At 52.5% G+C, this 23,876-nt stretch overlaps 8 protein-coding genes across 8 annotated transcripts; 5 read left to right on the forward strand and 3 right to left on the reverse strand.

Annotated features, from left to right (window-relative positions):
- Positions 1 to 4,662: 4,662 nt before the first annotated feature.
- Positions 4,663 to 5,764, reverse strand: K460DRAFT_184809 (uncharacterized protein). Its single transcript, XM_040927079.1, has one exon. It carries the CDS (start codon positions 5,570 to 5,572, stop codon positions 4,859 to 4,861), a length of 714 nt encoding a protein of 237 aa, XP_040784977.1. The 5' UTR covers positions 5,573 to 5,764; the 3' UTR covers positions 4,663 to 4,858.
- Positions 5,765 to 6,294: 530 nt separating this feature from the next.
- On the forward strand, positions 6,295 to 8,092 carry K460DRAFT_184715 (uncharacterized protein). Its single transcript, XM_040927078.1, has 6 exons — positions 6,295 to 6,455; positions 6,513 to 6,680; positions 6,783 to 7,015; positions 7,168 to 7,378; positions 7,614 to 7,902; positions 7,957 to 8,092. Exons 1-6 carry the CDS (start codon positions 6,422 to 6,424, stop codon positions 8,009 to 8,011), a joined length of 990 nt encoding a protein of 329 aa, XP_040784978.1. The 5' UTR covers positions 6,295 to 6,421; the 3' UTR covers positions 8,012 to 8,092.
- A 2,315-nt stretch (positions 8,093 to 10,407) lies between these two features.
- Positions 10,408 to 11,214, forward strand: K460DRAFT_184843 (uncharacterized protein). Its single transcript, XM_040927080.1, has one exon. It carries the CDS (start codon positions 10,570 to 10,572, stop codon positions 11,149 to 11,151), a length of 582 nt encoding a protein of 193 aa, XP_040784979.1. The 5' UTR covers positions 10,408 to 10,569; the 3' UTR covers positions 11,152 to 11,214.
- A 194-nt stretch (positions 11,215 to 11,408) lies between these two features.
- K460DRAFT_346241 (uncharacterized protein) lies at positions 11,409 to 13,886 on the forward strand. The gene is made up of 2 exons (XM_040931299.1): positions 11,409 to 12,012; positions 12,064 to 13,886. Exons 1-2 carry the CDS (start codon positions 11,455 to 11,457, stop codon positions 13,654 to 13,656), a joined length of 2,151 nt encoding a protein of 716 aa, XP_040784980.1. The 5' UTR covers positions 11,409 to 11,454; the 3' UTR covers positions 13,657 to 13,886.
- Positions 13,887 to 14,014: 128 nt separating this feature from the next.
- Positions 14,015 to 15,046, forward strand: K460DRAFT_409834 (DUF602-domain-containing protein; the record flags this gene model as incomplete). Its single annotated transcript, XM_040937296.1, has 2 exons — positions 14,015 to 14,533; positions 14,585 to 15,046. 2 exons carry the CDS (start codon positions 14,015 to 14,017, stop codon positions 15,044 to 15,046), a joined length of 981 nt encoding a protein of 326 aa, XP_040784981.1.
- A 745-nt stretch (positions 15,047 to 15,791) lies between these two features.
- K460DRAFT_359030 (uncharacterized protein) lies at positions 15,792 to 18,051 on the reverse strand (the record flags this gene model as incomplete). The annotated part of the gene is made up of 2 exons (XM_040932163.1): positions 15,792 to 16,525; positions 16,617 to 18,051. The coding sequence occupies 2 exons, from the start codon at positions 18,049 to 18,051 to the stop codon at positions 15,792 to 15,794; spliced, it is 2,169 nt and encodes a 722-aa protein (XP_040784982.1).
- Positions 18,052 to 18,904: 853 nt separating this feature from the next.
- Positions 18,905 to 20,859, reverse strand: K460DRAFT_409836 (uncharacterized protein; the record flags this gene model as incomplete). Its single annotated transcript, XM_040937297.1, has 7 exons — positions 18,905 to 19,465; positions 19,531 to 19,927; positions 19,976 to 20,132; positions 20,185 to 20,316; positions 20,366 to 20,435; positions 20,497 to 20,714; positions 20,769 to 20,859. 7 exons carry the CDS (start codon positions 20,857 to 20,859, stop codon positions 18,905 to 18,907), a joined length of 1,626 nt encoding a protein of 541 aa, XP_040784983.1.
- Positions 20,860 to 21,384: 525 nt separating this feature from the next.
- Positions 21,385 to 23,858, forward strand: K460DRAFT_370388 (amidase signature enzyme). Its single transcript, XM_040934148.1, has one exon. It carries the CDS (start codon positions 21,518 to 21,520, stop codon positions 23,705 to 23,707), a length of 2,190 nt encoding a protein of 729 aa, XP_040784984.1. The 5' UTR covers positions 21,385 to 21,517; the 3' UTR covers positions 23,708 to 23,858.
- The last annotated feature ends 18 nt before the right edge of the window (positions 23,859 to 23,876 follow it).

Consider the following 23,876-nt stretch of genomic DNA (forward strand, 5'->3'; position numbering starts at 1 on the left):
TAGGACATGAGAGCGGGACCATGCGCTCGTGCGAGAGAATAAGAGTAGCTCATCCGGAAGTGAAGTTCCTCTTGTGGTGTCACTACTGATTAGTTCCCGAAGAGAAAAAAGCGACTTGGTGTATAATTTGGAATAACCAGAATACAATATTCCAAATCGAATACTGCGTACGAGTGAAGTTCGCACTGAATGTACCTCTCTTTTTGATATTCGGAATATAGTCCGCTGAAAAACTTGCTCACATGTATGACCAAAGGAGTTGTGCAATCATCGTCAACGGAGCCTTCACCGTCGTGCAGGGCCAAGGTTGTAGTTGAGATGGCGCCCCACGGTGGCCAACGAGCACCTTGATGTCCAAAGGGGCATGACTGGAGAAGAGAGTTTTGAGCGGTTGTCTGTTCTTCGAGACGAGGTTTGTTGCGGAAGGTTTTCTGATCGACGCGTGGAACTTTGTTGCACGTCAGCAATAACAAGCATTCCCATCGGATCTGCACAAAGCTCGCCATGGTACTGCATATATTGACCATAAGAATGATGGTGTTTCCAAATCAGTTGCGAAAAGGAAGTGGACCATAGTATAGAGTTCAAGTTTCGGAACCGTCTCTGCCTACTCTGCGCCGTCGCCCTCGTTAGGCTTCTTCAGGTGTCATTGAGAGTGCATGTTTCGGGCGTTCCTGCAGATTCGAGCTAGGATGCGGTACGAGGAAGGCTGCTTTGACGCGCATGTCACGACAAGTCGGAGTACGCGTCTCGAAACGTCCCATAGTGTGGTGGCGTGGCGTGGCGTGGAGTGGATTAGCCTCGCGTTGGTATCCTGCTTTGATGAGCAAGTACCAGAACTGTAGCTCGGGGCTTTAATTGACAGGTCGTGCCGCAGCTTTTGGTCCCCGAGATAAGGATAGCTCCGGCTGGATGGCCTGGATGGGGATGGGATTCATCTCCAGCTAAGTTCGCGCTATAGAGCATACGAATCGCGTTTCATGTCGCTGGCCGCCTCGGTTCCGAATTTGTAGACTAAACTAAACAAGCTTTATCGATTCTCCTCAGAAGACGCGCAGACATGGTCTCAGGACCTGGGAAGAAACGTGGGAAGCCTCGTTGCAACCCTGCGCAGGCACGTGCCACTGTTTTGGGCGTTGAGATTGAGCCACAGGAGATTGAAATGAGATGAGCTGACAATCACGCAAGGTCGGATATTACTCACTCTCACACGTCTGAATTGGGCCTGACTCGACAACGTGGAGACGCGTAGGGTTGTCGATTAGAGCAAAAAGTCACGGCTGCCGATGGAGATGGCCGATCGTAGCGGCACGTCCAGCTCCGCTAACGCTACGTAGTCATGGGCGGACAAGATAAGGGAAAAACAGACGAGAGTGGCATTCTGCCGAGGCATGATGGCAATGGTAACGAGAATCGGATAATAGAAGCGAAGGCGAACCGGAAGCATGTGGGCCACGTTCAGGGCGAATTCAAATCGAGGAAGGCTTCCAGGACGGGCTCCGCAATCGGGCAATCCTCGGTTGTCTGGGCATTCGTCTTTGCAGAGACAAAGGAAACGCGATTACTCCGCGGGGGTGATATTTTGTGGATCAGGGGAAGGTGTACCACAGATTTGCTTCGTCGTGCGGGAGGTCTATCGGATCTAGCGGCATACGACACTGGATCCCCTGGAGTGAGAAAAGTGGACGTTATGCTGTGAGGTTATGTCATCCCAGCAGACTGACAGTATGAAGACGTGCAGTGCATATGCAGAATGCAGTTGCAGAATGCCATGGTGGCTGCGTTTGGTTAACGGAGGGCGAAGGCTGCGCAGCGATTGGCTCGACGGTGCAAAGACGTTTGGTAGTCAATGGGCCACCAAACAGGGAAGGCGCCTGTGGGACGTTGTGAGAAGGAACGCGCAGTGTGACGCCAAAGTTTGAACCTACATTGCATATAGATAATACAACATGATACCTCATCCAACCGACTTTGCCGTCGTGTACACGTCCACGTACATACAGCTTCTCTGACGCACACGGCCGCACTTTCTGGGGGCCGTGTAAATTCATGCTGAATGGCACATGGGCCGGTGAAGGCCAGCCGCCCAGGACCACCTCACACATGATCTTCAATAAATACCCTTCAAGGTTCTAGTGGGCTTCCAGTGGAGGAAGAATGCATCGAGGCTGCGCACTGTGGGCGTTGTCGACAAGGTTCTGACGCCGCCTGATCCTGGCCCTGGTCTATTATCGAAGAGAGCGGGAACTTGACTCCAGTCGCTGGGTGTCAGCAGCATTTGGAAACGGAAGGTAGCCCGCTTGCAGCGCGAGATGCCGCGTGTTCGCATTCAACAGCAGCAGCGGAGTATTGCAGAGACGCGTATTCGTATGCACGCTGAAATGCAGCAAAGTGACGATGCCCCTCGATCAGGATAGCAAGGCGTCCCAAAAGGCCTCAAGATCCACCACGGAACCTATAGTGACGAAATACGGACTGGTTCCATCCCAAGCCTCTGGGAAGCTCGTCGACATGGGATGAACACAAAAGGCGGGACTCGGCCGGTCCAAACTTGGGCGCCACGTGAGAGGCTTCGGCCGTACTGTGGCTCTATTAATCACTTGGGAAAAGCCACAAACCCCACTTGGCACAGTGGGCATGGGGTTGCCCTTGTCAGTGTCACCCGCTCGCCCAAATCTCCAGAGCGTTCCTGAATACGAACTTCTGCCAGACACTAGCCGCAAGATCCGTGACTAAGAATACATGTCTGTCAGCACCGCCTACTTGAATGATTACTCGAGAGTGATTCGGAATCGAGACAGCTGTGGTTATCGCGACCAGCTGTCGATGACGGGATGCCTTGATTGATGACACTTTTGCCAAGAGGCACATGTAGTGTCTAATCTCCTCGAATCACAACGTGATTCCAACGCCCGCTCCTGCAATCACTCTCCTGCAATCACTCTCCTCAACCTTATGAGACACAATTCATCTGATATTGGGATGACGCTTTGGGATGCAGGGCGGCTCGGAATCATCACCGCGAGGGGCTGGGTGTATACAGCCGGCGGGACAGCCATGGTGCTTTGAAAGAGTCTTGTGTGTCATGACAGTTGAAGGCGACAACATGTTCGCGTTGTGATCGAGGTTACTTCCCGCTCCCGTTCGACGGCGCACATGCAATGAAGCTAGGGCGTATATTCGCATTCATCCTGGGTCTGATCAGGCTTGGTATTTGAACACGAATCAAAGCGCTCGTTTATTTTTTTGTTACCCAGCTGTGGATTTGACGGATAACCGGCGGAGAGAGGGCGATCGGGTCTGAATGCTGACCTTCCTATTTTATATTTCCTACTGTGCGGTGAGTTTACTGACAAGGATGCGCAGCTGACGAGGTCCAGCCTTGAATATGAGAGGTGGCTGGCACTAGCTTTTCATCGGATGCGAGCAAGCGGATCAGTGTCTCATTGGTTCGGTAGGCGGATTTATGCATGAATGATTCAGGATGCAATGCAGCGTCAAGCCGCCATCATCATTTCAGGCCGACGATCGCATGTACAGCCCACGTCCTGGCATACAGTGCAGGCAAGGGAGTGTGTGTTTTCCTGTGAGCATGTTGAAGTGATGGGCCAAGGTGGCTGCTGGCATGCGGGATGATTCAGGATGCAATGCGATGAGCAAGACCAATCAATGAGGGATGTTCGAGGAGGAAGCGGTCTATGATGTCGACAAGATGGCATGGCACACGGCAGCATGCACAAGAAATGGGATTCACGAAGCTGTACCGCCCCGCTTTTCCCAGCTGACAGCAGCGAGACACGATGCTAACCGCCCCTCCCACGTTGCTGTGCGCTCCAACCCAGACGAAAAGGTAGGAGAGAGAAGAAAAATAGCCAGGTCGGATTTGGTTCCCGACAACGTGGCTGGACGCGAGCATGCTGGGTCGGCTGACCACAGGACCAGGTTGGTTGTGATTATACGGGCTGCTGGTGTGGGCTGGCCTGTGCTTGCTGGGGAGGGAAGTGGGATGGGCGAGGCTGGTGAAACGGACAGTATTCATTCATGTCAGAATTGATGCCTGTCGGTCATACGAGACCAAAGTAGTAGAGCACAGAGGAGGATTGCTGGAGGATTGTGGGCCTCGCACTGTGAGGTGCTTCCTGCTGCTGGGTGGTGGGCAGAAACGGTAGGTAACGCGGCAAGATTGACGGGCTCTTACCGCCCTCTCTGCCAACGTGTGGGCGCGCCGTGTGTCAGTTGACGATGCATCAACGAAAGGGTCGGTCAGGTCGCCGTCAGCGAAGGGACAGCATCGCTACAGGCCGCTTTGGGCAGGATTACCGCTTCTGACGTTTCTGCCGTGTCCAATATTTGCGTGCAGTTGATTCCGGCTGCCGCTGCTGCCGAGGGCCGCAATCGCCCGACCGCCGCGAGGGTTGCCGTCGGCGATGCTGGCGTCATTGCTTTTTTGGATGCGCGTCTTGGCATGGGGCGATGAGGTTGGGTGATGTGGTGATTGATGTGGTGGTGATGTTGGATGGGAGCGAACTTCTTGGTGGTATACCTAGCCCTCAGTCTCACCTGCTAACGGGGTTTTGGTGCTAGCTAGAGCCTCGCGCGCCACGTCTAGCGCAGAGGCTAGCTTTCAGCCTCATCTCATCGCATCGCTGCTGCATCTGCCAAAGGCACGTCTTTGAGCGCTGCTGGCTGCAAACGAGAAAACAAAGGCGGCAGGCCGAGGCGGTCAGAGAGAGAGAGAGAGCCCTGAGCAGGCAGGCGGGGTTAGTCAGCCAAATTCCAGTCGAGGAACTGGCCTTTTTCGCCGATTAGCAGTCTCCAGCTTTCCCTTTGCCACCCTCACGCCTTCCCATCTTCGTCCCTAGCCTCCCATCGCGAATCTTTGCGACGGCTTCCAGTGCTCGCCCATATCACCAAACGCGTCCAGGAGCCAGCCTTGCCTTGCCCTGCCCCTAACGCTGCCGTCGCCAGCGTAGTAGCCCGCCGCTTGCCCCCCCAGACACACTACTACATCTCGCGCCCGCGGTGCTACTACACGTGCACCCGCCGCCGCCAGCCAGCCCATCGACCCTCGCCTTGTTGGCGCGTCCCAAGGCCATAGCCAAAAAAACCCGCGACCATCCCATCTGCCCGTTGCGCGAGTCACCTGCGCGCATAAAAGAAGGCACCAGATCGCCCACCGCCTTGGACGACCCACCTCTGCCGAGCATCTGCGCACACAAATCCTAGCACTCTTGCCAGCACTCCGCCGTGTCGACTGTGCCCCGTCCAAGTTGCACGGAATTCCGGCCGCACGAGAAAAAAAAGGCTGATCGCTCGGCATCCTCGGCGCACTGGGAGCCTGTGGCAGCACCCAGACACGGAGGAAGCACTGTGTGAACGAGTGAGAAATTTTTCTGTCATCCATACCGACAACGGGCCGACTGCTTTTCCTTTGCAGCGCGCGCGACAGAGACGTCTTCTGTGGCCCGCCTGTCATCATCCATTCACTCTCGCCCAGCACGCTACCTCGACCCGTTTTCCCTCGTTGCCTAGTGCAGCCTAACAACGACGTGCGCACGCTCCCCCGCGCCATATCTCACTAAAAAGCCGCTTGCTCATCATCCTCGACCCTGGGCCAACGTTCCCATACTTTTTGCTCACGCCGCCATTCCACATCCGTCCTAGCCTCTCTCCCCCCTCCCCCCCCAAGACCAGCTCCCAATTCCCACGGCTAGGCCTCGGCTTAACCGAATTCGTTCCCACCCTCGACTCGGAGCTCCACTACCTCATCCAGAGTACTAAGCTCCGCTGGGTTTAAGCGGCACGCCGTTTCCAGCGACTCGATTGGCCGTCATTGCCCCCCCCCAGGACTTGCGCCACCCAGTCTTAAAAAGCCTTTCTTGACCGTGTTGCCGCTAGCTGCGCTCAAACTCCACCCTTCGCCCCTACCCAGACCCGCAGTGGAAAGTCATCCACCGCTAGCACCTTTTGGTGTAACCACTGCGTCGTTGCACCTTTCTCTGCACCGCGCCATCTGCTCGGCGATTCGAGCGACTAGCCATCGCCCCCCTGTCCCGGTGGCCTTCAGCGTGCGCCTTCCGTGCGTTATCTTTTCGACGGCGTCCAATCTGCCGAACAGCTTGTCCCTCCATCTGGGCGCTTTCGAAAACACACCGTCTGCAAATCATCCGCGTTTAAGTTCTGCGCTACCGGCGTCCTGTCAACCATTTCCATTCTCCGGTTTCTGGCTGCGTTCCTTGGCTCTGCTCCCGTGTACTTTTCTACGCCTTAGCTGCCTGTCTCCCCTGCTACCACGGCGAATCAACCCAAGTCGGTTTGCAACCGTCATATCTCTGCAGCCATCCCTCCTCTTGGACTCGTGCAGCCCATCTCAGCTTAGAGCTTAGGTGTAAATTCAAACGCCTGCAAAGCTACACAGTCTATGGACGCAAGGCAACAAGAGTACCCGCAGTCAGGTTTGAGCTCGCCCTACCCAACCTTTCCTGAACCGTCTTCTGAGGGAACATCTGCAGATCCAGCGTCTGCTGCGCAATACCCTCCACAAGGACAAGACCCACGATCTTCAAACCTTACCCCCACCTCAGACTACAGCCTGAATCCCTCGTCTGCCCGATCAGGGTCCTTCCCGGAGTACATTCAACGCTCGTATCAACCAGGCGCTCAAGGGCAAGCACCGGGAGGTATGGCGCAACAACAGAGTCCGTCAATGCCTCTTCCAGATGGTCAATCAAATGGCCATCAATCACCACAACATCTCAAGTCTGACTCGGATGTACCTATAGATCCATCAATCGCCGCCCAAACGAGCCCGACCTACCCTCAACACCAGCAGTACTCGCCTTATACGCCGCATCACGACATGCAACATTATCCGGGTCAACCTCAGACCCCAATGTACGCGTCGCGCCCCGAGTGGGCAGGGCATTATCCTCAGCCAGGTATGCATTATGCCCATGCTGCGACATCAGGTCCCCCTGCGCCTGCCATGGTTTCTCCGGTCCAGCGTCCTCCCACAGTAAGTTTACCAGGCGCGTCACAAACTTCATCAGTCGCGTCAAGATCTTCAAGTTCGTCTCGTTGTGCGCGTGACCGTCACGTCGCGCGCCAATTTGCCTTTCTACTTTTGATCCCATGTTTGTTGTACAAAATTTAAAACCAAACTAATAGTATCCGCAGGGCGGACATCCACTTTCCACCGTGTATTCATTTGTCCCAATTCCGGGCGCACAGCAACATAAGCGACCACGTCGGCGATACGAGGAAATTGAGCGCATGTACAAGTGCGGTTGGAACGGCTGTGAGAAGGCCTATGGCACTTTAAATCATTTAAACGCTCACGTCACGATGCAATCGCATGGCGCAAAGCGAACTCCAGAAGGTACGTGTGCTGTCAATTCCATAGTAGCGCGTTGGACATATGTCTCCCGTTATTTTTGGTGGTCCCCGCAAGCCTAGCGCGCTAGGTTAGCACTTGGGAATGGTGTTGGTCCTGTACCCGCTGCACTGGATAGCTTTTGCTGACGGAAGCTAACCACTGTCGACCCATGCCTACTTTTCTTGGCACTCTCTTCTTATTGCACTTGTATATGATACTAACTTTTCCGACTATATAGAGTTTAAAGAGATTCGCAAAGAGTGGAAGGCGAAGAAGAAGGAGGAAGAGGCCGCGCGCAAGGCTGACGAGGAGCGTCACCGCGCCGACGTCCAGCAGCGTCAACATGATGGTGTCGCTCCTGGCGAGCCCCCCGTCTATGGTCAGATGCGACAGGCAGTCGGCGTGCCTGGTCAGCCTCCTCAACATCCCCAACTACCTCCCATCGGGTACCAACCTGCGGCCTCGAGCAACACAGCTGCTCCTCAGTATGGCACGCAGAGTCCAGGTCTTCCCGAGGGCATGGCCCAGTATGCCGCCCCCAACAGCAATGCGTACAACAGTCCCAATAGTAACAGCAGCAGTTATCCCCAATCGCCATACGGTCAAAACCCGCAGATGTACTCACAAGGTCATTAGTCAGGCTTTGTAGATGACGATGCGTGGTCTGAGTCTTCGGAATTGGATGCCTCGTCGACCCCCTTCTAAAAGACGAAAGGCACCAAAGGTCAGCTTCCTCCGTTGTGACTTGACCGAGTACCTCCGAGTTTTGACAGCTTTCCTAGTGGGTAATTTGCATTCATGCTGCAGGGACATGGGTCAGTTTTCAACATCTCTTATCACTGGTGGGGGCTTGCATTTTCAACTGGGGGCGGCTGTATGTTTCTAATTGACGGTGTTACGGCCGGAACAAGATGTCTTTCCTTTCTTCCTAGTTTGGTTGACATTTGCACAGAGGCAAATCGAAAGAGTTAGCATAGGCTGTTCAACTATTCCACAAAATGTTCCGAAGGAGGGAGGGGGGTTAGAGCTGTTTGAAAAGCTTGGAATTACGCATTAGTGGTTTGCTGCGATGACGCCTCTGGTTTTCTGTTCGGATGAGGGCCTTCAAAAATTTCTTGGTTTCATTCGTCCACTTGGGGTAGAACGCGACTGCATGTGAATGGCGCTCCACAGAAACAATTCATTCGATTATTTTTTGACTTGCGCACATGAGACAGATGCTTGGTTTTCCTCGTCCGCAGCCTTTGGTCTGGTGAGCTGCTTGGGCGCGCTGATGCTGGCCACGATGATTTGGCTGCTAGTTCTCAGACCCTGCGTGATCGCCCTTTGTGCTCTTGTACAAGCAACGTGGAACGAACTAAGATCAAGGCCCGGGTCACTTCTCCACTCCCTTCCTCTATCTGCGACCCGGCAAGGGAAGCCCTAGACGAAACCGTGGGCCTCGCAATGCAATCCGTCGCATGATCATCAAACGGTGTATAACAAATCAAATGGGTCAGTAACGTGCCGCTACAGTCGGATATTTCCGTTACCCAAGTTCCACATATCAGTCTTTCTTTGATTGCAACGTTGTGCTTGTGTTCCGCTGTCCGCATTATTATTTTCTCCAGGCCTAGGAGACGATATGGTGGTGGTAGTAGCTCCGCTTTTTGAAACTACATGTCTTGTATGATTCAGCAGTCGGGTGTCAGTGCTGGTTTCAAGCAACTAGACTACACCAAGCAAGCGAGCGTGGTGCGGTGCGGATGCTGAAACGAAGGCCTTGTTCTGCTGAGGAAGTTGGCAGGGCATGCTTGCTCCATCCTTGCAGTGAAGATGGCAAACCAGCTCCTCACCCCCTCACTTCGCACTCTGCATGCTTCGCCACGTACGTACGCAAAAAATCGCAACACTACTCAGACATGGCAGGCCACCAATGGACATTTGAGAAGCAGCTTATTTACCAAGTGTCACCTGCAACAGCGCACCACTTTTCTCTGCATTCTAGATGCTGAATGCTGATTGCCCACAGCAGGGATTATGGAAGGAAGTGCTGCGAACAGCGGGCCAATCATGGACATGGAAAGGGGGATTTGGAAGATGTTTGTATTACGACGGTGATGACGCACAGGAAAGCTCACGAGAAAGGGTTATCGTATCCGGGGATTAGTAGCAGATTACGATGCTGTCAGACTGGGGGCGCCGGGGTTTGCTTGTAGATAGATTGGGAAGGAGGGGAAGTCAGTCAGGATGTACGTGGCTTGCCTCCACAACATGCCATCAATCAATATATCCACATTTGCCGAGATATGCATCTATGACGACTGAAGAGAAGAAACGAGAAGCCACACCCGATCAAGTATCGACAAGCTCTACCCCAGCAGCTCGCATGCAGCAAGGGCTGGAATTGTGATGAAGCGCGGTTCGACGGAGGACAGGCCTAAGGAAGTAATACTTGTTGTCGGTACCAAGGACCAATCGTAAGGGCCAGAGTCCCGTCACTCCGTTCGTGTCATTCACCACGACATCACGATCTCGAGGCCTTGCTTGATCACACGACTAAGCGATATTGGTGGAAGCCTCCCTGGGATTGCTTCTGCAAACCCTGAAGCGAGCTGCGTCTTTTGCCTTTACCAGGTATCAACCGCAGTGTGAAGCGCAAGTATAATGACGAAGGCATGGCATAACAAAGGCAACATCCGCGGCAAAGAAAACCCTCAACGGCCAGGATGAAGGTTCAACGAACACGAGACATGAATTCCCTCGGCAACCCCAAACCTCAGATGATGCTGGATCGGATATCGAGCACGCTAGGATCTGGAATACATCTGCGAGATCGTTGTTAGCGGGCAGCTATGAGATTAAACTACCACTACTTTCTTAACCATGTTGCGTTTTTTGGCGCCAGCGCCGTTGGAGAACTAAGGCCAGGGCAAGCGTGACAACTAGAACGGCGCCATCTGACGGCGGAAACTAGCAGATGGATGCATGCGCGCGGACCTGGTCAAGAGGCGCGGACTGGTGTGTTACACGGCCGCAGCGATCAGGCTCCACGAGGACTTGGCCGTAAGACCACGCTTTGGGAGGAGCCATCTGGGACGACGCTCATAACTTGCCTGTGCCGGCCCATGGACAAGGTAGTGTGGGGCCTTGAGTAGTAGTATACGGGACAGTTTCGGCATCATGGAATAATAATACTTTGGTAGAGAGAAGCAATGACAGAACCCTTGCACCACAACCCAAGTACGAAATACCATGTTGCACTCACCCACCTTGCGCCCACAACACACGCTTCCTCTACCAATCCCCCCCTCGTACCACTCTACGCCCTCGAAATCGGCGTGCGCCATGCTCGCCGCCCATGCTCGCACAGACGCATCACGAGCCGGAAAGCAAGACATTTTGATGCGTTTCATGCATCTCAAGGGAGCCACGCTCGCAGATCCTCCATGTGCCACCTTTCAACGGTACTTAGGTCCCGCCACCTTGGCCGAAGGATGCAAGAAAGAAAAAAAAGCGCCGGCGTGTGCGCGTCTTGGTCTAGCAGGCAGAAGGCTCACCGATCAGTCAACAGGCTACTATACCGCAGCCGGTGTAGCAGAGGCAAGCTATGTATGTCTTGCACTAGCTTCGCTCCCGTCGTCTATTTTTTGTCGGTAACTCTTAGAGCATACCCTGGCGCTGCGCTACGACGGCCCCGGACGCTCGGCTGCGGTAGGCCTCCTCGGGCCAGGGCTACTTTTCTCAGCCTTGCCTTTAGGAGGGCCCCCGGGAGGAGAAAGCAAGACCAGAGCTAAGCTAACAAGGCGTTAATGAGTAGCTTCATGGTCGTTGAATTAGGGTACATTGTTTTTCCGCCTGCTCTTTCCACGGCGTGATGCAAAGCGGATACCGGCCTTGAAGGCTTGTTAACGGGTTCTGTGTGCTACGAGGGTCCCAAGTAGTCCGTCCCCATGTTGGATGGTTCGGTTCGGATGCGTCGTGTGTTGCGGAATATCACGTGGTGGATTTTCGGCCCGGTCATCCGCTACCGTTGGGAACTTTTTTTGTGAACGACCAGACGCGTTTCCTTTGCCTGCATATACCGAACCGCTCTCCTCATGCTGAATTGCCGCGCTTGTCTCTGGCGATGCCTTCAAGCCCTCGATGTCCCGTCTACCAACGCCCACCGCCTTCGCCGAAATGTAAATCCACTCCTGGAACAGGGCCAGCGGCGGCTGCTATCCACAGTCGTCCGCACGGTAGACACGAAGCCTGTATACCGCAACAAAGTCGAGCAACTTTCAAAGCATAGGGAAGAGCCATGGCAGAAGTCTGCCGTCGCTGCAAATCAGAAGAAGAGGGAGAGAGCAGTCCTGCGCCAACGACCTGCGCCTGGAGTAGCGGAGACGCCCAACTTGTCCAGACTCAGCAAGCGCGACCCTTCCCTATCGGTGAGCGAATGGGAAAGAAGGAAAAAAGAGTTGCGATATTTGCAGGACCCGGTAGAGCTGGCTGGCTTTGTGAGAAAGGAGCTGGGCAAAGACAAAGTGACGGAGATGGTGCAGCTGGTGCGCATGGCGAGTCAATCTATGCAATGCGTTGTCAGCTGGAACCATATCATCGATCATTATCTAGCCAAAGAGAGGGTCAATGATGCGCTCAAGGTGTATAACGAAGTACGTCTGGTCTACCCTGGGTTATCGAGAGGCTAGCTAACTCGACCTCAGATGAAGAAGCGCGCACAGTTTCCGGATTCATACACGTACACGATCCTGCTTCGAGGACTGTCTATAAACGCACATACCTCGGGTGTCCTCAGCAAAGCGCTTTCAGTATACCACTCGCTCTACGCACCAAACTCACGAGTCGAGCCGTCCATCATCCATACAAATGCCGCCCTGCGAGTTTGCGCCCGGGCGCTGGATATGGACGCATTATGGGGCGTGGCGGGAAAGATACCAGAAACTGGGCGTGGGGCGGCGAACGAGGTCACATACATCACCATAATCAACGCCATGAGACAAAGCCTGCTGATCAACGCTCCAAAAGGAGAGACGGAAGAAGAGGCTGCAGCACGTAAGGAACGAGGTATCATGGAAGGGCGAAGGATGTGGGAAGGCATCGTTAACAGGTGGAGAAACGCCGACATGATCATTGATGAAGAGCTGGTTTGCGCAATGGGTAGACTGCTTCTGATTGGCAGCCGACCTCGCGACTGGGATGATGTGCTCTCTCTGGTTGAGCAAACCATGGACATCCCGCGACTCCTCCCTCGATTAGGTAGCCCAGGAAGGCAAGAAGCACCGCTTCCACATCTGCGAGCTTCGTACGTCTCCAAACAACAGCGCTTCGACGATGATCACCTGGCACCTGGGAAACCACCAAAGCGTGGAGACGAATTCCTTGCTCTGACCCCTCAAGGTGTAGGAAGTGCAGTGTCAAATCCACTTTCATACGCCCAACCAGGCAATAACACGCTTTCCGTGGTACAGGAAGCATGCCAGAAGATTGCCGCAAGCAAAGCTGCTCGAGAGTACTGGGACCTGCTGACCGACCCTACTACCTACAATATCACCCCTGATCTCAACAACCTCCACATGCGTCTCCGCAACCTACGCCAGAACCGTGCTTCCGCTGCTGCCGTCAAGCTTCTGCAAGAAGACTTGGTGGGCAAAGGCTTCGAGCCTCGACCTGGTACCTTCAGAATCGCAATGAGCACCTGCGTTCGCGACAAGAACAACCACAACTCGCTCAAGCACGCAAGCCAAATACTGAACTTGATGTCAAAAACGCTCGAAGATGTAGATGCGAAGGCTGTCAGTATGTTTGCCGAGCTTGCCGGCGCATTCCCGCTAGCGAAGGCTTCGGATCTCATCGATGCATTGACCGTTCTCAGGCCCATTGCCCAGAACATCCGCCTTCAGCTCGGCGTCGGTGGGCAGCAGAAGTACGGCAACGGTGTCGGTGCCGTATATCTCAAGGGCGAGGCGCGAGAAGATGCTATCATCGCGCTACGCAAAATCCACGGCGTGTACGACAGATTGCTCTTCTCCAACTTGGTAGCGGAAGAGCAGAAGCCACCTTTCAAGAAGGAGAGAGCGATACTTTCGTCGTTCATCCAGCGGATCATGTACAAAAGTGGCCGGAAGTGGGAGGGAGCAAAGGACGCGCAAGACAAAGGAATGGCATCCGAAGAGGTGGACTTACATGGGTATCTAAATGATGAGGCAGAAGGAGATGTGGTGAAGGCTGCAAGAGGAAAGAGCGGCAACGGACCTTGGAGAAAATACTGGGAAACCCCGGGGGACGTGAGAGCATAACGCCTCGGGCCTAGATGCCTGTGGTTCTACCCAAGATGTAGATACGTATACGAGCATAGATAGGCGTTTTGAGGCATATAACGCAACTAGAAGCATGAGGATATGGGGGTTCCTGTATATTATAGATGTATCATATTAGGCGGCTACACTTCCGCTGAAAGCAACAAGTGTTTCCAAAGATCTTCTAAGATGCACTCTTCGTTGCAGGTTAACTTGAGTTTCAATCTCACCTTTGGTTTCCAAAATTCATGTACCTCTGGCCCGTGCGCTCTGTCCTAATCCATCTCAAACCTCCGCATCTTCTCCGCAACACAACCACCACCTGCCCCAACAACCTATTCCCACTACCCGTACAACCATGGGTAACGACGGCGGTAGCATCCCTAAGCGGCGTGAACTTGTCAAAGAAGCCGCCAAAGCTCTCACATCCGCGCAAATCAAAGAGGCGCAATCCGAAAAGCAGGAATACGCATGGTCGGTGGATCCCCTCACCCGGAAACCGCTGGCACGACCAGTTGTCAGCGATGCGGCGGGTGTGCTATACAATAAAGACAGCATCATCGAGTTCCTCCTCAAAGACGACGACGATGCTCAGAAGGCGGAGATGCGCAAAGTGGGCGGAGTGAAGGGTACGGTTGAGGGTGGATTTGCCGAGCTAGGGACATTTGGCGATAGAGTCAAGGGCCTGAAGGATGTCGTAGAGATCAAGTTTGAGATTGCTCAAGAGGAGGGCGAGAAGGGGAGGGGAGAGAAGTGGGTGTGTCCGATTACAGGGACGGCGCTGGGACCGAATGCAAAGGCGGTGTATCTCGTGCCGTGTGGGCATGCATTTGCGGGAAGTGTGGTCAAGGAGGTCAAAGGGAATGGTTGCTTGACGGTACGCATATCCCAGTCCCCTGGCACAGCTAGAAATCTAACGAGACGACAGTGTAACGAGCCCTACGCCGAAAACGACGTTATACCCATCGCCCCAACCGCACCAACCGACATCGCCCGTCTAAACCTCCGCGTCAAAACACTGAAGGAAAAGGGCCTCACGCACGCGCTGAAGAAAGCGCCCGGAAGCAAGAAGAGGAAGAAGAACGCCGAGAAAGACACAAACGGCGAAACCGGCGAGAACGGCACCACATCCAAACAGCCGTCCTCCGACGAGGACAAACAGAAAGCCAAAAACGACAAGCCCGTACCAGCAGCTAGCAATGGTATCAAGAACTCCACGACAGCGTCACTGACGCGGAAAGTCTTGGCGGAGCAGGAAGAGAGGAACAAGAGGAGAAAGCTCGCGCAAAACGATAATGTCAATAGCTTGTTCAACAAGACTGATAATAAGCCGAAGATGGGGAATAGCGCTGATTATATGACGAGGGGGTTCAGCATTGGGAAGAAGTGAGGCGAGAGTATGAGAGGAGGCATACCGTGTATATTCAGCGTTACAGGGACATTGGTCTCGTGCATTGGGTTGGCGTACTGGGATGTGTACAGGTAGGTTAGTCATTATGCTCGAATGACGGTCGGTGAGACTGATACTGATGCTGATGCTATTAGATTAGAATATGAAATGATACCCTTCGATTCTCCCCATCGCACGATCCTAATTAGAAGAACCCTTCCGTGGATCATCGATAGGCGTTGTTCTCATCTAACTAATCTCACTCGTACGCATCACCCACCCTCGGATTCCACAAAACGAGACAAAGCAAAAAGAATCAGGCCTGGCGAGACTCGAACTCGCGTCTCCCACAACACACATTCCATCCCAGTCGACTCGGACTACCGACTACCAACCAACCAACGCTCGGAGTCATTAAGCTTTAGAACAAAGTTGGCTCGGAATTCAAGGCTTTGACCGGGTTTGGACAAAGTTGGCTCGGATAACAAGGCTTTGGACGGCGGCTTGTTCGGCTCGGAAAGCGGATGGGAGGGAGGGAGGCTTTGGGCGGGCCGGCTCGGATTGTTTGTGGACTTGTTGTGTGGGCGTCTTACCACTGGACTACAGGCCCCTTGCGAGGGTTTTTGATGGGGGCTTGCTGAATTAAGGATAACATATGGGGGTAAACGGGGTGAGAGCACGTTGGAAGCCGACTGCAAATACGTCGTGGACAGACGCTACTGTGTACCTGAGAAGTATACATTATCTACTGTGGTTGGAAGTCAAGTTCGAGTTGGCTGTCATCCAGACTTATATAGGCGTTTGACAGATCGCCACCGTCAGGGTCTCCAAATGTACCACTCGCCTCACTCAGTGTACTGAACCATGCCGGGTGTACATTCCATTCACTTCCGACGATGTTGCTCTCCGAAGGTGGCTCACCCACAATGTTTTCAGGGGAAGTATTTTCATGGAGCTCTGACTCCGATTGATACGTGACCGGTGGAACATGTGAGATATCTCCAGACTGCTCAATTCCAGGAAAAGAGTCGTTTCTCGCTCGGCGTTGGTATCGATTCAGGATTCGCTCAAAGTCTGGCTTCTCCGGAATAGCTTTGACCAGTACACCAGTCGATGTAGCAAGCATACTCAGAGCGCGCTCCAGGAAATCAGCAGATTTCGAAGACAGCCGCAACATCCACCGATATTCGTCGAGCCGCTCTCGATACGTTTGGGCTTCTTCCTTATCAGACGCCGTCGCCCAAAGGAGTGATATGAACGTGCCAACAAGTGCGAAGTTGTATTTTGATGCCGAGTACCAAAATGACTGAAGATGTTCCGGTCGAAGATGTTGAACAAACTCCATGGCAGAAATCAGCCGGGTTTGGGCTGCTTGGCGGCATATCGATCGAAGAACTGGCTCATCTGCTGAAGACAAAGAGCGTATAATCCGTCGATGCAATGTGATTTCCACAGCGTAATATCCAAGGTGAAGATAGCCTGTACTGCGATGAGTCAAACGCAAAAAAAAAACTGTTTACATCGAAATATGGCTTGGGTAAGCAGATAGGCGTATGAGATGAGGGCTGACCTGTTGAAGAAAGCTTCCTTGCGGCCAGATCCTCCATCTTCAAGGTAACCGGTAAGTTAGAGTGCCACTGTCGAAGGCTTATCTGTAAGGGCTTTGCCGTTTCAAGGATCCAACGCACTCCCTCGTGCGCACGACGTGCAAACTCGCGTTCTGCCTTGAGTGTGTAAAAGCTCGATAGGATGAGCGCTAGAATCTGGGTGAGCTTGATCATCTCGCAAAAAAGCGTTCGCCCTTTCTCCACCTCAGTACTGCCGTCTTCGTCATCCTCGTCAGCAGCATTCTCGGGGAAGTCGTCGTCCTGAAGAGGCTGCGCGTCCCAGTCTGTGGACGTTACATGCGACGGCCTTCCATGTACTAGAGCACCCCACTTGTCCTGCATAAATATCGCCCACGCTAGGCGCTTCCTCAACCCCTTTTCCCACAGGGGTATTTTCCAACTGGTGCAATCAAGGTGAAGACCCAACTGTTGCCCAAGTCCGACCAATTGAGAAGTTAGCGCCCAGCAATCTCCTTCGGGGCGTTGAAGCAAGAGCAGTCCCGCTTGGATGGTAGAGAGCTTCGGCCGATGGATGATGTTACTTATAGATGTCAGTGCTAGCATCTCCAGGCGAGAAACATCAGGCTTCGGAAGGAAGGACAGTTCAGTTGAGTAAGACCACCAATTCAACGCTAATAGGTATACTGCGGCCAAAAGTGGTGGAGAGAACTCTCGATGGGTTCGCTCATACTTTTCCAAAAACACCTTCTTGTGCAAGATTGGAAAACTGGGATGCACTATTCGAAAATACAGATGTATCAGAGCTTGGCCGTGGGGTGCAACAATCGTCTCGATCGCATCTAGGTCTGGTATATCGTTTTGGTGATTCTGTGTCCCCACATCTAGCGACAATACGAATGTTGTATCAACAGAAACCCTTCTCAGTGCAGACAGACCGAAAGCAATTTCCCCCTTTCCTCCAGATTGATCAAGTTCCAGGAGCAATTGCTCATACTCGGAAGTGGAGCCTATAAGTCGACTGTGCCTGTGTGACTGTAGACCTAGAGTTTTTTTTAGTAGTGAAGGTCCTCTCAAATTTGCATAATCGTCAATAGGCTGATCTTGTCGAATCTTCGGTCCATCTTGAGGTGACAGTCCAGCACTTCTACTAGTCTCAAGAACAACAGACGATTGAACCCGGTTGGCTGGAGTAAGCTCTTCATTCATGGCCGCTGCTCGCCGTTTCCGTGGCTGTGGGTCGTCATTGAAAGTGCATTCCTGTCGATGGAAGCGGCACAGAAGACAGGGTGGATTGCCTCCAATTACTTCGCATCGCGACTTGCGGCGTCGGCAAGGATCACATGGACGGCGAGCACGTATCTTTGCGCCATTCTGATGTTCAACAGAAGCCGGAAAGAATTCATTCGGCGTGAAAGGTTGCGTCGGGCTGAACTCCATGGCTGAAGGTGGGGGTAACAGCTAGTGAGATATTATTAGCGTATAACTATGAAGAGTAACAAATGGGAAGACTTGAGAATGATGAATATATCTTACCTACGCCTGGAATATTTCGCGTAAATCCCGAGTTGTTTTCGGCATTCGGAAAGATCCGCAAAGTCCTTCAGACCTATATGTGTCAGAGAGTGTAGAATATGATTGCGAAGGACTCCTAGTCAGCTATTTTAGAACGAAGCGGAGCTAGTGATGAGATGAATGGCTCACATTCACAGATTCTGCTTCTATATAAACATTCGCCTGTGGTTCGAAGTGTAAGCTGTAATAGGTGTTACGGTAAGTACACAGAAGAGCGAGGTTGATCTTTGGTTAGACTTTAGCAACAAAGATAGCCTTGAACTTTACATGAAATTTGAAGAAAATTATTACCGATACGATGAACTGGACTGCAAACTTCGTTGACGGTGGCGTGCGGTCGATGCTTGATATACTCCCAGCGTCGTGGTAAAGGATCTGGATAGAGCGAGATGCACGCCAGATGCAAAACAACTGGAATGGAGATTGCGGAGCGAGGCACCGGGCCCCAGGCACTGGACATAGGTGCATGATAGCAATCGTGGAGACGTCGAGGTGGAGATAAGATGTAGAAGACTGAACGAATCAAGTCGCTGAACAAGCGAGTATTATTCAGCGCGCGACTAAGGAGAACGCCAGCCACCATCACAGCTAGAGTCGAACACCAACATCAGCAATCTAGACGAACATCACGATATTCTGCAAACTATCTCTCGAGGTTCATACACGTTTTCTATCCTGCAATACCGGATCCTACCGCCCAAAGAAGACTCGAGCCTATCTAGGCCATATCGGCTATCTCCTTCTCCTTAGTGACATATGTCTCCTTCGCTAGTTCATCTTGACCTTCAAGGACAGGAGAGGTCTCTTCTTCCTTCTGTGGCGGGTAGACTGCATGCTCAACCAAGGACTCTGTCGGCACTGCGACGTAGGTGCAGATAATGTAGTGCGTCAGAAGCGACAGGAAGAAACCAAAGATCCAAGCGAATGTGTAAATCTTCCAAGCACCGCCAACATTGAGCGAATGATCAATACTCTTTGCAAATCCAGCTAGAAGAGGAGCGAAGCCCATGATGAAGGACACGTATGCTCTCCAGTTCCAGCCGCCGTTGTACCAGTAGATACCACGACCAGTGTACAATTGATCAACGTCGAGTTTACATTTCTTGATGAGGTAGTAGTCGCAGACCATTGTACCAGCGAGAGGGCCCATGAGACAAGAATAGCCAGATAGAAAAGCAAGCAGACCGGATGCATTCTTGATGATGTTCCATGGCGTAGAGATGATACAGAAGATCGAGATGAAGATGGTAGCCCTGAAGATGTTGATATACTTCGGTGCCTGACAGGGTAGAATTATACAGTCAGTGTAAGTCTTAGACGCAGCTCGTACATGGAATGTCTTACCATCCCCGTGATATCGTTTGAGAAAGGATAGGTACCGGCGGCGACCTGATTGCCAATGGTTGCAAGAATGAAGGAGGCAGAAACGAAGAACTTCGCAGCACGGGAGTCGAACTTAGCTATGACCGCCGGCATGTACCACTCGAACTCACCCCACAGATAGGAGTGGGCGTCAGTAACAAAGATGGGTGTAAGAGCACCTAGCGTGCCGATGATTGGAAGAGCAAGAAACTGATGGGGACCCGCGAGCCTATTCTTGGAAAATCGACCGAAATCTGGCATGTTGACAGCTAATGATGAGAAGAGGCCGATGATGACATTAAGTCCTGTAAGGGCTGAGTATGCAGAATTCATGTAGTCAGACTTTATATCAACCTTCCCCCTGATCAGAGGACCACCGCTAGACAACCGGTCAGCCTCATATCTTGCGCATGGCAGACTTACTCACCCTTTTGTTACAATAACCGCCCAGAGAAACAAGGCGAAGAAAGTCGGCGGGACAACAACACCCTTGACCCAGAAGAGGATGCGCAGCTTTGAAATGGGCATGAGCGCAAGCGCAGTCTGCATGAACCAGTACAGGAACACGCAGAGGATCCCAGCAGCTGTATCAGAGTTAGTAAATCGCGTATATCTTCAATGGGATGCGTCTCTCACAGTCTATGCCAGCATCCTTCGAGAGATGATTCGGAAAGTGAATGAAGCTTGGCCAGATAGCCTCGATGCAGCGCTGTAGAAAATTTCCAGCCTGTACTGTAAGAATCGCAGTCCACATAAGGGCAACGAAAGCTGAAACTACGTTAGCAGTTCTTCGTGTAGACATGAGACAAGAGTATACCTCTAATACAAATCGCTGGGAACGACCCATACATCCCAAAGGTGCTTCGGATGATGACTGGGAAAGGAGCCTAAAGGTGCAGGTTTGAAGTCAGCGTATGTTTCGCTTGAAATTTAATGGACTTTACGAACAGCGTAGGTAGCACCCATCTTGCCAGTCAACGTAATCACCACACTGCAGATTGCAAACCCGAAGAAAACGATGGGGATGGTTTCTCTAGCTGTGAAGCCCAATGCCATGACACTACTAACAGTAGCAGCCAGCGGAGGGGCCAACATATCCGACGCCCAGTATGCCCAATAATCGATGCCGCCCCATGTACGTTTCTCGGGAGGGATGGGGTCAAGATCTGTATTCGTCAGCTGTGCTATGAGTGACTGAATGGTGGGCCCTCTGCATATACCTTTATTAGACCAACGCGAACCATACTTGCCACTCTTAGCGGGGACTCTGAGATGGAGGTGAGGTGCGAGCTTCGCCTTGTGGACGAACATGGTGATATACGTGGTAGTACAATACGAGTATTGGGTCTGAAGAGATGAACCGCATTGGATGTGGACTTCATGCACATACATATACTTCAAACAAGGGTCAGCATTCATCATTAAGGCCACCTCTAGGATGCGAAATCAGCATTCTTATCCTGCCGAGAGATAGGGGCCTACGGCGCGCCAGAGTGCCAGAGTGCCAGTGACAGGGCGGACTTGTCGCATATCGCTTTCAAAGGGTCTGCAAGATCTAGAGAATGATGCAAATCACCTGTGGCGCTAGACCTGACAACTATAATAGACTTGTTGATGGATGGAGGAAGCATGATTGGTGCAGCGATCCATATTGTGGACATATGAAGCACTAGATATGATTTGGTTAGTCTTCCCCAGATAACGAACCTTGACGCTTCGCGCCGCCGCCCGCCGAAGGCCCGCACATGCGCCGCCCGGTGAGCTCTGATACTGCAACATTTATCTGATAGCTATGCGATTGTGAATGTAGGTATTGTAGTTCCTTTTTCCTTGTCTCTTGCCCTAACTATTCTGTCTCACCATCTCCTTCCCGTCATCATCGCTGTCAGGCAGTGCTCCAGTTATTCAGACGTCGTCTTTTTGTCCGGCCTTGGAGCCTTGAACATCCTCGATTATAATTTTGAAAAGAATGTCGAAATCGATGTTGACTTCGTCGATGCTATCCTTCGACGCAAAGCCATATGCCTTCAGGTTCCCTCTCGAGAGAACGGCCCTCCTCATCATCGACATGCAGCGAGACTTTCTCCTTGCTAAAGGCTTCGGCGAGATACAGGGAGGCAACCTTGAAGCTGTGCAGGCTTCGATTACTCCGACTCAAAGGCTCCTTGAGGCATGTCGAAACGTTGGAATGAGGATTGTCCATACACGAGAAGGGCACAACCCAGATCTTTCGGATTGCCCTTCATCAAAGCTGGTCAGACAGTCTGCTGCACCAGGCAATACACAACATAAGCTAGTTATTGGCGATAAAGGGGAACTTGGCCGCTTACTCACTCGAGGAGAGTATGGCCACGACATCGTCGACGAGCTGAGACCACTACCTGGAGAGGTCGTCATCGACAAGCCCGGCAAAGGATCGTTCTGGAACACTCCGATACTCCATCAGCTGAAAGCGCGAGCTATTACGCATCTCATCGTCGCAGGAGTCACCACAGAATGCTGCTTTGCTACCACAATTCGAGAAGCGAATGATCGCGGCTTTGAGTGCTGCGGTATCGAGGAAGCAACAAGCGGATACAACAATGTATGTTTCAAGAAGTCGACACTGGATATGATACATTGGTCACAGGGGCTGTTCGGATTCATCGGTAGCTTGCAGCCACTCCTGGATGTTCTCGCACCTATGTCGAGCAGAAACGTTGATGTTGGGTCGACTCCACCACAAACTCCGCCAGCTTTCGATGGGGGCTTAACAATACCAAGTTTACATGGAGCCTACAAGAATGGGCTTTCTCCCCTGACTGTGGTCAATGCACTCTATGATAAGATCGAAGCGTACAAGAGTATTGATCCAGCGGTGTGGATACATCTCGAATCAAGAGAGAACGCTCTTGATACCGCAAGGAAGCTTGTAGCCCAATTTCCTGATCGTAATACGCTCCCACCGCTCTTCGGCATCCCATTTAGTGTGAAGGACTCGATAGACGTTGCGGGAATCGCCACGACAACTGCCTGTCCTCCACTCGCCCACGTACCCTCTGTGTCCGCTGTGGTGTACGACAGAGTCACTGCTGAGGGCGCTCTATTCATCGGTAAGACCAACCTCGATCAGCTCGCCACTGGGCTAGTTGGGTGTCGCAGCCCCTATGGCATCACCCACTCGGTTCATCACAAAGACTATATCAGCGGCGGCTCAAGCAGTGGTAGCGCACTGTCCGTGGGTGCAAACCTAGTCTCCTTTTCTCTGGCCACGGACACAGCTGGATCAGGTCGAGTACCAGCAGGCTTTAACGGAATCGTCGGCTACAAGCCCACACGCGGGACCATATCGTTCCGCGGTGTGACGCCCGCCTGCTTGTCACTAGACTGCATTGCCCTCAGCACCAAGACTGTATCTGACGCCCGAACCATATGGCAGATACTCGAAGGGCACGACCCCCTAGATCCGTATGCCAAACCCGAGATAGCCTTTGAGCGACACATCAACAGCATCGGCCCGCAATCGCGAACTTTCAAGTTCGGCATTCCGCCGCCTGAAGCATTAGCAATCTGCTCCCTCCCTGCCCGTAGAATGTTCAACGAAGCAATAGCAAAGCTACAAAGGCTCGGCGGAGCACTCAAGCCCATCGACTGGTCGCCCTTTCAAAAGGCTGGACAACTTCTTTATGACGGATCTTTCGTCTCGGAACGTCTTGCTTCGCTGCCAGACGACTTCCTAAAAAAGAACCGCGCCGCTCTCCATCCCATCATCACACAGATCATGGACGCCGTCGTGAATCGAAAAAGCTCCGCAGTCGACGCTTACCGGGACTTGCAAGCAAAAGCGTTGTATATGCGACAAGCAGAGCACGTCTTCGCTTACGCTGCAACCGGTGTTGATATTGTGGTTGTACCCACCACACCGACACATTGGAGGATCGACGAAGTACTTGCTGACCCTATCAAGACGAACAGTGTCTTAGGTGAGTTTACGCATTTCGCTAACGTGCTTGATCTTTGTGGTGTTGCTGTGCCGGCTGGTATGTATCCAGTTTCTGAACTGAGCGGAAGAGAGGAAGACGAAGGTATGTTGCCGTTTAGCATTACATTCTTGAGCGGCTCGAGACTTGATGCCGAGATGCTAGAGATAGCGAGACAGTTTGAGGAGAGCCTGTTCTAGCGTTGCCTCGCAATATAACATATTGATCAGCCTGGGGCCCTTTACCTGTAATCCCTAGTCCACGCACCCCATTTCTCACTGTCGTTCGCTGTAGTATTGATAAGCACTGTTGCTCTATCACCTCACTCATCGCTTAATCGTAAGGCGCCCGCACCAAATGGCGTAAGCC

Source organism: Cucurbitaria berberidis (genome assembly GCF_010015615.1).
Source record: "Cucurbitaria berberidis CBS 394.84 unplaced genomic scaffold K460scaffold_5, whole genome shotgun sequence".
Classification (NCBI taxonomy): domain Eukaryota; kingdom Fungi; phylum Ascomycota; class Dothideomycetes; order Pleosporales; family Cucurbitariaceae; genus Cucurbitaria; species Cucurbitaria berberidis.